This window comes from Rhinolophus sinicus, chromosome 2 (assembly GCF_057876585.1).
Source record: "Rhinolophus sinicus isolate RSI-liver-muscle chromosome 2, RSI-T2T, whole genome shotgun sequence".
Classification (NCBI taxonomy): Eukaryota; Metazoa; Chordata; class Mammalia; order Chiroptera; family Rhinolophidae; genus Rhinolophus; species Rhinolophus sinicus.
In genome coordinates, this window is record NC_142502.1 from 12,998,392 (window position 1) to 13,012,250 (window position 13,859).

General features: G+C 38.4%; 1 protein-coding gene across 20 annotated transcripts in view; it reads left to right on the top strand.

The window, feature by feature from the left end:
• The window catches only part of SYNE1 (spectrin repeat containing nuclear envelope protein 1), a 414,622-nt gene that overhangs the window by 238,517 nt on the left and 162,246 nt on the right, over positions 1-13,859 (top strand). For all 20 annotated transcript variants that reach the window (XM_088795370.1, XM_088795376.1, XM_088795381.1 and 17 more), the window contains 11 exons: positions 21-146; positions 1,528-1,704; positions 2,666-2,931; positions 4,512-6,672; positions 7,870-8,207; positions 8,414-8,558; positions 9,196-9,414; positions 10,159-10,418; positions 11,747-11,912; positions 12,251-12,406; positions 13,459-13,611. In XM_088795370.1, the coding sequence (XP_088651496.1) occupies positions 21-146; positions 1,528-1,704; positions 2,666-2,931; positions 4,512-6,672; positions 7,870-8,207; positions 8,414-8,558; positions 9,196-9,414; positions 10,159-10,418; positions 11,747-11,912; positions 12,251-12,406; positions 13,459-13,611 (4,167 nt within the window). The remainder of the gene's footprint in view (positions 1-20; positions 147-1,527; positions 1,705-2,665; positions 2,932-4,511; positions 6,673-7,869; positions 8,208-8,413; positions 8,559-9,195; positions 9,415-10,158; positions 10,419-11,746; positions 11,913-12,250; positions 12,407-13,458; positions 13,612-13,859) is intronic.

Genomic DNA, 13,859 nt, shown 5'->3' on the forward strand with positions numbered 1-13,859 from the left:
AAATGTTTTTCCTTTTTCAGGTCAAACACTTCAGAGCTTTGCAGGAGCAAGCAAGGACCTACTTAGATCTCCTTTGCTCCATGTGTGACTTGTCAAACTCTTCAGTGAAAACCACAGCAAAAGACATTCAACAAACAGAGCAAATGGTAAAAAAAAAAAAAAAAAAAAAAAAAAAAAAAATCTAATACAACATTGGATTTGTCTGTTTTATTATATTATCTTGCTTGAATGTTAGATGTGAAAGAAAATCTCTCTCCTTGGATTTTTCTTTCTGTAATGCTCCTACAGCCATTATCATAAATAGCTATTTGAATTTCAATGAAGTCACAGAAAAATAAGTACACTCTGATACTGGCACCATTGAGTTAGAACTGAAAGATGTGATCGCATTGATCTGCTCGTTCTTAGTGCCCCTTTCCTCTTTTCTTTTTAATTACCATTTTCTCTTCCTCTCCCTATTTTTCTACTTATTTTTGGGTTTTTCTTCCCTCCTTTTTCATCTTTTTCTTTAGGTAATTCTTAATATGAAAGGGATTCCTGATCCTTGATTTATGTTAGGGATGGCAAAGAGCATGCCATCCCTCATGACCCGTCTAATCCCTTGGCAGTGGCTGAGCGTGGTGTTCAGGATTCTGAAGCTGTCTCTGGGCTCAGTGGAAAAAGTGTGATGAGTCTGCAGTACCTACGCACTGCAGACAGATGGCAGCATAGGGTGACGTGTTTGCCACAGCTACCTTGCACTCTAATGCAAAGCATTTGGGTTCACAATTTAAACATAAGACTTGGTTTTGGTGTTTAATTAATTTAATATCCACAAAATAGTTAAATAATCTAAAGAAAAAACTGGTGAAGAATTAAAATAAGTTAATAATGTAGATATTAAATAATAAAAATGTAGGTTTTTTCACTTTTACGTTATCAAAGCAAATATCTTTAAATCCTTATGAAAAATGACATAATTCATTTTTTTACAGATGTGATTTATTGAAATAAATTACATAGTTTCAAAAACCAGTGAAGTATGTCTAAAAATATATCCAACACATTAAAAACTTGGTGTTTTATTAGACCTATCAACAAATGTACAGTAGAAAGCAATACAAGTCTTTCCTAGTTAACGGAAGACCAAATTCAGGAGTCATTCAAACGGATATGTTTACTGAAATGCCCAATGAGAAAAACCATTAGGGCAGTTTTTGACCTAATAAATTGTTAAAAACTTCTTAGAGCGTCACAATACTGATTGAAATCATATGGCATGTCCTAGATATTTGAAGTCTGTAGAAAACATGAATATAAAAAGGAAAATCTGCTTTTCCTTGAAGCAAATAAGGAATTCTTTCTGTATTTGTCACTGTGTGTGTGTGTGTGTGTGTGTGTGTGTGTGCGTGTGTGCACACGTGTGTGCACAAGCTTGCATGTGTGTTGGCCTGTGTACATGGACAGGCTGAAGAACTGCATCTCTCATCCATTGGACATAAATGTTTCTATCTATTGCTGCTAACTTTGCCTCTGTGTTTTCTCAAGATTGAACAAAGGCTTGCCCACGCACAGACCTTAACTCAGGGCTGGGAAGAGATCAAGCACATGAAGGCTGAGCTCTGGATTTACCTCCAGGACGCCGATCAGCAACTGCAGAATCTGAAGAGGAGGCACTCAGAACTGGAGCTCAATATTGCACAGAACATGCTTTCCCAAGTTAAGGTAGGAATTAATGGGTCTCCAGGTGAGACAAAGAAGACCAAGATGGGCGTGCGTCAGTCCATCCTTAAACATCAGTACAGCTATTTAAGGAGTAAGATAGATTCAGAACCATCTTTCTTTGGTGCCAGGAAAGGACAGATCTGAAAGGAAATATTCAGAGATTTTGGGGGGAACTCCAATTGGCCAGTTGTACGAAAGGACGTTCACTCTGCATTTTGTTCTTGAGCAAGGCAGTTGTGGTTTAGTTGACAGAACCGGGAGACTCCGTCACTAAATAAACACAAATATTTTTCATCACAATATTTCATCTAAAACTGTAAAAGTGTAAGTGTACTAATTAATGAAAATATAAAATGTGGACTAATATATAATGAATTTAACATGTAATATAAATAATTTAGACTATAGGTATAGTTTTATACATAATGGAAAATTATTATAAGTATGTTAACTTAATTGGAAGTTATATCAGATTTTTACCAAACTTTAAATTTTTTTTCTCCGTGAGAGTGAGCCATTTATAGTTTCTACTGGAATATTTGCATATGCGTAAAAAAAGAAGATGATAAAAAAAGAGATGACATAAATTTTATTTTTTCCTCAAAAGCACACGCTTGAAACATATTTAGGAAACTAAGGCTGCACTTTAGGATAACATATTAATTGTTTTCCTTAGTGACTGTATATTGTTTCATGTTTATCAGTTTTTCCTTATACTTTTCAAAGTGACACAATAAAAGAAAATACCACAGTTACCCTTTGATTCTTATAAACTTGGAAATTTATATTCACAAAGAGGTATGATGATTTTTAGATTTTCTCTTTGTCCCTGATGAGCCATTCCTTATATATTCTTCAGCTATTTAAAGTCTTTCGACATATTACATCTATGCTTCACTCTATATGTACTTGGGGAGTTTTAGTACATATTCCTTATCTTGTTGTCGTTGTTATCCTTTAGGATTTTGTTAAGAAACTGCAGTGCAAACAGGCATCAGTCACCACTGTTACAGAAAAGGTGAATCAGTTAACCAAGAAGCAGGAGTCTCCTGAACACAAGGAAATCAGTCACTTAAATGACCAGTGGCTAGATCTGTGCCATCAGGCTAACAATCTGTGCTCGCAAAGGGAAGAGGATCTTCAGAGAACAAGAGATTACCATGACTGTATGAATGTTGTCGAAGTCTTCTTGGAAAAATTTACTACAGAATGGGATAACTTAGCCAGGTAAGTGAGTCACCAAATCTTAAGCCAGAAATGCCTTAATTTCTATAAAATGCAAAATGTCTTTCTTACATTTTTAACATCTATTGCCTCTCATGATTAATATTGATAAAACACTGTTAAGAAACTATGTGGATATAGAGTTATGGTTTTCCTTGCTCAATATTCATGTAACTGATGGGTAAAAGGAAAATGTTTGAAAATAGTACCGTTTTTCTCTGTGGCCTCAAAGAATATTCCAGAGACCATTATTCTGTGACCTCAAAAAATATCACAAGAATATGTCAAGTTTGGTTTAATTACCACTTGTGGGACTATCCTATCCTCTATGAATTCATGAAATAAATCTTTCTTGAATCTATATGTTCCATGGGTTTCTTAGCAACTCTGTAAAGTAATTCAATCCAGTTTTGTCTTGCATTTGTTGGTGGTTTTCCAGAAATCAGTGAACAGACCAAACTCAATGAATATGTGTCCTTTGTAATTTTATAGTGATTGAGTTCCTCTTAGCTTTTTCTTTGAAAAATAAGAATTCACCCCCCACATATACATGCACTGGGTCTTGATAAGGAAATCTTTCTATACTTCTGCTCACTATAATTATAAAAGTCTGTACTTCTTCTGCCCAAATTTATTGATTTGCAGCAACTAAAACTAAACATCAAAACACAATTCTAGATATAGGTAAATCAAGTGGTTTTTTTGGAGAGGGTACACTATTTTATGGTTTAATTACAGAACTTTTCCTTAATGCTTAACATTTTACTGGTCTTCAGGGTAAATCCAGTCAAAAACCCATATCAGCAAAAGCCCATGTTTCAGGCCTTCACTAGGAACCTCTATCAGTGGCCTCAGGCACCTCAGAATGAACACGCCCCAAACAGAACTCCCATGTGCCTCCCAATCCTGTTTCTCATACTTTGAACTGGTCGTTCTGTAAATGGAAGAGACTGTAAGAGTCCATTTTCTCATGTGTTTTGTAGTCAAAGGGATGAGAATTCTTTGCATTTTACAGTTATTTTTAAAGATTTCTAACGACAAATAAAAAATGTCGCAGTATACAAATGAGTAGCTGACAGAGTCATTGGCTATATCTTGTGGATTGTAGTACCTAACACTTCTATTGTTGCCTAAAGCTCCTTCTCACAGGAAAGCACATGTATCATGGGTCACTTATTAATGTCTTTAAGTACCATTTTCAGGACTGCAGTCAATCGGTGCTTCTCAATGTTGAGTATTTACACAATTATCCGGGGGGCTTGCTGATACGCGGATCCTGCTCAGTTTAGAGGGGCAGAGGAAGAAGCTAAAATTATGTGTTAGATGTGTTGGGAGGGCAGCAGGGGCCGGAAGAAGCATAGAGAAGTATCTAGGCAATTTGTTTCGGTTCAACTTCTGATATAGAAACATGTGGGCCCTGGATTCCATAATCATCACAGCACCTGTGTCAATAAACCATGAACTGAGCTACTCTAAGCTGAGAACATCCACTTAAAGGAAATGGTGAAATGTAATAGAACACGGTGTGAACAAATATGGCTACTGAGTTGGCTAATCCTTTTATGTCTTTCATTTATTTATAGGTCCGATGCCGAGAGCACAGCTGTCCACCTGGAGGCTTTGAAAACGTTAGCCTTGGCATTGCAGGAGAGGAAGCAAGCCATTGAAGATCTGAAAGAGAAAAAGCAGAACATGATAGAGCATCTAAACTTAGATGACAGAGAACTCGTCAAAGAACAGACGAGTCACCTTGAACAGCGTTGGTTTCAGCTGGAGGACCTCGTTAAACGGAAAATCCAAGTGTCAGTCACCAACTTGGAGGAGTTGAATGTGGTGCAGGCCAGGTTCCAGGAGCTGATGGAGTGGGCGGAAGAGCAACAGCCCAACATTGCTGAGGCCCTCAAGCAGAGCCCCCCGCCTGATATGACCCAGAACCTTCTCATGGATCACCTCACCATGTGCAGTGAGCTGGAGGCCAAACAGATGCTCCTAAAATCACTCACCAAGGACGCTGACCGGGTGATGGCTGACCTGGGCCTGAATGAGCGGCAGGTGATCCAGAAGGCGCTCTCGGATGCACAAAGGCATGTGAATTGTCTCAGCGACTTAGTGGGCCAGAGACGAAAGTACTTAAACAAGACCCTATCCGAGAAAACCCAGTTTCTCATGGCAGTGTTCCAGGCAACCAGCCAAATTCAGCAACATGAGCGGAAGATCATGTTCCGAGAGCATATCTGCCTGTTGCCGGATGATGTGAGCAAACAAGTGAAAACATGTAAGAGTGCGCAAGCCAGCCTCAAGACGTACCAGAATGAGGTCACTGGACTTTGGGTCCAGGGTCGGGAACTAATGAAAGGAGCCACCGAGCAGGAAAAGAGTGAGGTCCTGGGGAAGCTTCAGGAATTGCAGAGTGTCTACGACACAGTTTTGCAGAAGTGCAGCCATCGGCTACAAGAACTGGAGAAAAGTTTAGTTTCTAGGAAGCATTTTAAGGAAGATTTTGATAAAGCTTGTCACTGGCTAAAACAAGCAGATATTGTTACATTTCCTGAAATCAACCTAATGAATGACAGCCCTGAGCTCCATACACAACTGGCCAAATACCAACACATTCTCGAGCAATCTCCAGAATATGAAAATCTCCTACTGATGCTGCAGAGAACCGGGCAGGCCATATTACTTTCACTGAATGAAGTCGATCATTCCTATCTCAGTGAAAAGCTGAACGCTCTGCCCCTACAGTTTAATGTCATCGTCGCCTTGGCAAAAGACAAGTTCTACAAAGTCCAAGAGACAATTCTCGCTCGGAAAGAATATGCTTCCTTGATTGAGTTAACAACCCAGTCTCTGAGTGAACTCCAAGACCAGTTCTTAAAGATGAGCCAAGTCCCCACCGACCTGGTCGTTGAAGAGGCTCTGTCCCTTCGGGATGGCTGCCAAGCTCTTCTGGAAGAGGTGGCAGGCCTCGGGGAAGCAGTGGATGAACTGAACCAGAAGAAAGAAAGTTTTCGCAGCACCGGTCAGCCTTGGCAGCCAGACAAGATGCGGCACCTCGTCACCTCGTACCACAGGCTGAAGCGACAAACAGAACAGAGGGTTAGCTTATTAGAAGACACGACCAGTGCTTATCAAGAGCACGAGAAGATGTGCCACCAGCTACAGAGTCAACTGGAGGCTGTGAAAAGAGAGCAGTCTGAAGTCAACGAGGAGACACTTCCTGCAGAGGAGAAGCTCAAATTGTATCACTCACTGGCAGGAAGCCTTCAGGACTCAGCAATTCTACTAAAGCAAGTGACTGTGCACCTTGAAGGGCTTGTTCCACACCTTGATCCCTCTGCTTATGAGAAAGCCAAGCATCGGATCCAATCCTGGCAGGAGGAGGTAAAGCTGCTGACCTCTGCCATCGGCGCTACAGTGACAGAGTGTGAGAACCGCATGGTGCAGAGGATAGACTTCCAGACCGAGCTGAGCCGCTCCCTGGACTGGCTGAGGAGCGTGAAGGCAGAACTGAGTGGGCCGCTGTGCCTGGACCCAAACCTACGGGACATCCAGGAGGAGATCAGAAAGGTCCAAATTCATCAGGAAGAGATACAATCTAGCCTGAGGATCGTGAATGCCCTGAGCAACAGGGAGAAGGAGAAATTCGCGAAAGCCAAGGAGCTGATTTCTGCCGATTTACAACGCACTCTCACTGAACTCTCAGAGCTGGATGGGAACGTTCAGGAAGCTTTACGCACCAGACAGGTCGGTGTAATACGCATGGAACTTCTCTTTTCTTCTCTCCACTCTGCTTATTTGTAAACATGTGTGAGAAATCTCTTGGTTTTTGTTTTCTTTTGGTTAGAATTGCTTCCTTAAATGTTTCTTTTTTGATACTTCGTAGGTAGCTTCATGTTCAGCAGTGACTGGACAGGATGTTTTTATTGTTTATGCACATGCTATCCATTTCATGTGATTTCCATATTGGCACTTTAGTTATAATACAGTAACCTCAGCTGTCTCTCACCTTTAGGAGAGATAGTAAAGCATATAGCACTAACAAAATTAATGCCATAGTGAGTACATTAATAATAAAATTATTTAGTTAGCAATGAATAATTAGTGATGCCTTTTTTAAATAATGTGAGACCTGGCATTTCTAAGATTAGCACTGGATGAAGACTCTCCAAATGGAGAGAGGCAGGGGGATGAAACAGCCCCACCCTGATGCCAACCATGTTGTTTTCTGGGATCTCCATAAGTTGCCCCATCTCTTCACCCCTTCCTCAGGAAATAGTGCTTCATGTTCTCTTGCTTCTCTGTAGTGTAGTACCATAGAAGCAAGACTAGAATATTCATCATGACTTTACTTGGAGATAACAAAGGAATGAGAGCATGCATGGAACATGGGGGTACAGATATCTCTTTAAGATAATGACTTTGTTTCCTTTGGATAAATACTGAGAAGTGGGATCGCTGAATCATATGGCAGGTCTTTGTACTTTCTTCAGGAACTTCTATACTGTTTTCCATAGTGGCTGCACCAGTTTACATTCCTACTGATGTTATTATGCTTCTAACCAACTGAGCCATTATTTCACTTTGGTAAATATTCAGTCTGCCACATATTACTAAGCAATATATATATAATGTGTATATATTATATATATATTAGAGACAGGAAAGTTTCAGAACTAGTCAAGATACCACTATAAATTTCTATTTCATTTCTGTCTTTGTTTAGTTATTGTAACGATAATAATAGAATTATAACAAGATTAGCAGAAGGAAAAATAAAGGATAATAATGGATGATACCCAAAAAAGTCCACCAGCTTCTCAATTCACTCATACGCGTGCATCTATGGGACAGAGGACTGGGAAAGAAATGAAAAATTAAACTATTTCCTACAAACACGTTGCAATGGATGAGTTGATTGTGTTGTCAATTACTGTTTTTCAGGCTACCTTGACTCAGGTGTACAGTCAATGCCAAAGGTACTATCAAGTGTTCCAAGCAGCTGACGACTGGCTGGAGGACGCCCACGAAATGGTACAGCTGGCAGGCAGTGGCCTCGATGTGGAGAGTGCAGAGGAAAGTCTCAAAAGCCACCTGGAATTTTTTTGTGCAGAGGATCAGTTCCAGAGTAATCTGGAGGAGCTCAAAGACCTGGTAGCCAACCTGGACCCTTTCATCAAACTAACTGGAAAAGAAGACCTAGCACAGAAAATGTCCTCCCTGGAACAGAAGAGCCAGAGGCTAATCCAGGAATCACACATCCAACGGGATCTCTTGCAGAGGTATTGACTTGTTTTAATCTTTACATTCTATCAAAACAATGCATTTTGAAATGACTTTTCACATGGAAAACAGGAATATACTAATGACGTACATTAGCATGTAAATTCATTCTTCTCTAAGTATCATTAGACCTATTAACATCAGAGCTCTGCATAGACATATGTGATTTGATGTTGTTGATTGACTTTTGTTGGACTTTTTCAAGGTGTGCAGTTCAATGGCAGGATTATCAGAAAGCAAGGGAAGAGGTTATCGAATTGATGAATGATGCAGAAAAGAAATTGTCTGAATTTTCTTTATTGAAGACATCTTCTAGTCATGAAGCGGAAGAAAAATTGTCCGAACACAAGGTGAGTTCACTGTTGTTTTCAATGCCCTTTCATTGCAATTGTAATGGGTCTTTGTACTCTGATAGTTCCAGAATCAGGCCAATAAATCTTCATTTCTACCTGGGTTCCTTAAATATGAGAAAGATACATATAACCATGTTTCATAGCAAGTTTAACTTAGTTAAATCTGTCTTTTTATATTTTATTTTTAGGATTTCTGTTGGAAATGCATAGTTAAGTTTAAAAAGAGACATTCAGAACAATTGTTTCTGATAAAGTGTACTTTCTGGTGATAAATTAGATTATTCAGATAATAGCTGAATCTCCATCTATTGCAGCAATAGATGAAAGACTACAACATCCTTAAATAGTAAATTCAGTTCACTAACATTTTTGCTGCTTTTTTAAAAATTGGGGAATGTCGTCTCAAGCAGCAAATAAACTTTTGTTTTTAATAAATAAATATTGACCTTACCTCTTTAAAAAATCCAAGCCTAACTCAATTAATAATTCAGTATAAAAGTAAGAGTCACCAGAGGAAAATGAATATATCTAGGAATGTTTCCTTTTGCAGGTAATTTTGGGCTTTACCCAAATCCGTAGAACTTTTGAAAAAAAAATCTCTCCCACAACCTCTCTTTTTCTCCCCCAACCCCAGGCTTTAGTGTCAGTAGTTAACTCTTTCCATGAGAAAATTGTGGCCCTCGAGGATAAAACTTCACTGTTGGAAAAATCTGGAAATGAGGCCAGCAAAGCAACCATAGGCAGGTCGATGACTACAGTCTGGCAGCGCTGGGCGCGTCTCCGTGCTGTGGCCCAAGACCAGGAGAAGATCCTGGAAGATGCAGTGGACGAGTGGAAGAACTTGAACACAAAGGTGACTTCCATTATGGATGGGCTCAAATTATTGTTTCCTCGCTGATGAAAGTGCATTTTGAAAACAGTATTTTGATCTTTTTTATTTTCTTTGAAATAAGCATTGTGGCAATAAAGAGCCTCTTTTTTTCATGTCTATTTCAATGAAAACCAAATTGTGAAACAAAATACAATAGGCAATGCACAATGTAGTCCTAAGTTAGGGCCCTATTATTTTAATAAGAAAACCAAGGAATTAAATTTTGAAAAGAGGACAAACCCACTTTCCTCCATTTGCTAAACTCTTAGTGAAACTTTCTTACCTGGCCCTGAAAAACTACCCAATACTTTTTCTTTGCTTGGAATGAGCAGGAATTTAACTCATTTCCCAAATCCTATATTTAATGTCTTTCATCTTTTAAGTAGGGTTCAATGTTTTAAGCCCCATCTTCCTTTATAACTCAGAGACACATTCACGTTAACTTAAATGTTGGGAAGAATTTTTCATTTGTCTTTTAGTTTAAAAAAAAAAAGTGAAAAATAAAACTTTTTCTATGTTATGCAGTCTCTGATTGCCCTGATATTATTCTGACATTAAAGCTTTAAGCCCAGGACTATAGAGATGGTCTTTCCTTTCACGTTAAGATTGTTCGGGGTTTAGTTTCCTGAAATTTAGAGTTTGCACCATCATCTTTAACATGCTTCAATGCATTAGTGTAAAATGTAGCATGTTTTGAACTTCATAATATGTACATTTCCTCATCAGGTTAAAAAAGCCACTGAAATGATTGACCAGTTGCAAGATAAATTACCCGGAAGTTCAGCGGAGAAAGCCTCAAAAGCAGAACTCTTAACTCTTCTTGAATGTCATGACACATTCGTCTTGGAGCTGGAACAGCAGCAGTCGACCTTAGGCATGCTGAGACAGCAAGCGCTAAGCATGCTCCCAGAGGGGACCATACCGTCTCCTGGAGAAGAGCCACCCATCGTGCAGGAAATCACAGCGATGCAGGATCTGTGCCTGAAGTAATTACATATCTTCTCTCACTCTCTGTTACTAAACTTGGCCATGACCCAAAGGGATAAATGTGGTATTAGAGACTGGGGATGCTCCATCATTCCGCCTGAAAATGGGGGTTTCTGTTCCCATCACCCATGCTTTTCATTTTTCTTGGCTCTTCAATTATTTGTCTACCAAACACACATCTAGCAGTAGTTAGAAATACAGGGAGGACCTGAACAGATTCCGTCTGTACCTTCATGCTATTTACACGTACAAACAGCAGAGATGGGCAACTAAAGAAGCCATTTAGGTAAAGCATGGAAAGGGGGCTAAAGGGGCACAAAGCAGAAGCAACTAAGCTAGGGAAGCAATCAAGGAAGGCCTCCTTCAGAAGGGGTGTTGAAGCCAAAGACAGCGCCGGCTTGACTGGAGCAGTGAGGTGGGCGGAGAGCTTTGCAAATGGGAATAGCACGTAAGAAAGCTTGAAAGCACATCCCTTTCAGGGAACTGTTGGGTGAAATGGAGTTTGAAAGGTAAACAGTTGAGAGCTATTTAGAACCTCGTTTTGAAAAAGCTTGATAACTCATTGGCTAAATTGGACGACAAAGAGATTGGAGCAAGGATGGTACCGAAGTCCGGGTGCGTAAGCCATTTACTGGTAGTGAACTTAGTAGATAGAGGAAGTAAAACTTAATACAATTAGCCTGATTCATTTACTGGGCCAGAGAAGAAATGTCAATAGAGAATTTAACTCCCACATTGGCCAATATTATTCACGCATATCCTATATTCAACATTTTCACTTCTAGGTGAATTCAGGATCATCTGACTCCACTTATTTAAACTTTTTAACCAAATTTATGTCAATTCAAATAAAGACTTATAATTTGGATGTTGAACATTATTAATTGTAAAATTTCCAAATCTTGATTCTTTATTTAAAGACTGGTTTCTAATAGCCACAAATATTCCCATTGCACATTACTTTTAAATGCTGATGATTCTGTACCTTTTGAGTAGATTTCCAAAGAGGAAATAAACAAGCAAGCTATGTCCAGGTTACTTTAGACAGGAAAATTAATTATAGTTTAGTGACACAGGAGTGTGTCAATCCTCAATTTTCTAGGGATAAGTCATTCACTCCAAATGATGTATATTCTTCTATTATACTTGAACCGAACTTAAGGGTTACTGAAAATTATCTGACAGGTTTGGGGAAATGTGTTTACTTGCAAAAAAGATATGAGGTTTTACCTTTTTTAATGTCTGTTTTTGGTAACATAATGCTGTGTATTAGAGGGTTCTTTTCATTTCAAATTCACTTCTGTTTCTCCCTTTAATATTTCTGAAGCATGCAGGAGAAAGTGAAGAACAATGGAAAGGTGATAAAGCAAGAGCTGAAGGATCGAGAAGTGGTGGAGACTCAAATCAATTCTGTGAAATCTTGGGTTCAGGAAACAAAGGAATATCTGGGGAATCCAACAATAGAGATAGATGCTCAACTTGAAGAACTTCAGGTACAAAGCTCTCCTCATTTCCTAGACCCATCACTTAAAAAAAAAATTACCTGGATTTTAATCAGACACATTTATTTATATTCAACAAACTATTGAATTAAAAATTTTCAGAAATGTGTTCTATAAAGGCTTTTAGTATTATATCATGGGATTTTTGTTTGTTCTTTATAAAGTGGTCATGTTTCTTACTCAGAGACTGAAAAAAATTTGGTTTTTCTTAAGGTGTTTCTCTAATTCCACACGAATCATATATTGATGAACAATACATCGTCTTGTCTCTGTACCCATGAAAATGTCCTTAGGCTCCCAGAAATTTCTTGTTTTGATCTTTTCTACAGATTCTCCTAACAGAAGCGACAAATCACCGACAGAACATTGAGAAAGTGGCCGCAGAACAGAAAAACAAGTACCTGGGTCTTTATACTATATTACCCGCTGACCTCTCCCTTCAGTTAGCTGAGGTGGCAGCAGACCTAGGAACTATTCATGATCAGGTAAACCTACGCTCAAGAAGAGTGCCTTTCCGTTATTTTTTTCAGAGGCTCAATATTCTTGTAAGGGAGTTTTTGATTTTCATAATTATATCTTCATGGAAGCAGAGTAAAAAAACAGTTCAGCATAAAACAATAATATTAAATTAGAAATCTTATTTGTAGGCAAAAGAAAAACACCACATCAGATAATCATAGATATAAACAATGTCATACAGTTAAAGATAACTTACCTGATTTCCCTCATCTTTTTCTAAAAAAAAAAAAAAAAAAAAAAATCTTAAAGAAACAACAAAAAATAAGCTATATATCAATGTGTTCAACAAATATTATTTAGTACCCAGTCTGCCAGACACTCTCCTGTTATTTCAGCCTTTCATTTATATAAACAAAACATTTATTTCCCATTTTCTCTTCAGCATTTTATTATAAGCAAAAGTATGAATGTTATCAAATCAAACCAAAGCCATTAGAAACTTATAAATGTTAACTGTTCTTTTTCAACTTCTTTCCATTGGATGTGCTTAATGCTTTTGTGCCACACTATACAGATGTAATTGGGAAGTCAGAAAAAGTTACCATATCATTAACAGCTACTTATGAAAAGGTAGCTGGAAACAACTTTGTGTGCCTCTGGTTATCTGGAAGTGTTTTCTGTTTTATGAAGAAAAAGGCTCAGAGAAGTCTGTGTGCTCGAGGTCACAAAGTTAGTATACAGAGAAAAAAATAGGATTCAGACTCAAATATCTACACTGCCATCTATGGACATTCTGTAAACATTTGATGAGCGAATCACTGTACGTTCATTGTTTGTTCCTTTGCTGAAACAGCAGAGGAAGAGGTTTAGTGCTTGCATGAAGATAGGGGGAAGTAAGGCTCCATGAAGCCATGAGCATTTATTTGTAACTGCATGAGGCTGGTTGGACAAAGTGCAGCAATGCCAAAGCAGCAGCCACTACCTGAAAGCTGTCGTCAATATCTCCAGATTAACGTTTTTAGGATCTATTACCCAATTTTAACCAGGGTTGGTTTTGTTGTTCTTGTTGACTATTTAGATCCAGGACAAAGTAAAAGAAGTTGAACAGAACAAGGCCACCAGCCAGGAGTTCAGCCGGCAAATTCAGAAGATAGCCAAAGATCTCACAACTATTCTGACTAAGCTGAGGGCAAAGACAGATAATTTAGTTCAAGCTCAAACTGATCAAAAGGTAAGGAAAGACAAGTGCAAACAAAAGAGGTGCTACTGAATAAATTCGATATTTGGGGGAGTTAGTTTATTTTGGGGTTATAGAAAAAAAAAGCTTTCTTGATTAGCAAGCTTCATTCAAATCAAATAATAAAGACGTGCCATAAACTCATTTTATAAATATAATAAGTGTAAATCTACTTCCATGGTGTAATTTACCATCATAACTGAACTGTATTTATAAACATAGATACATGGGTGTGTAAAAGG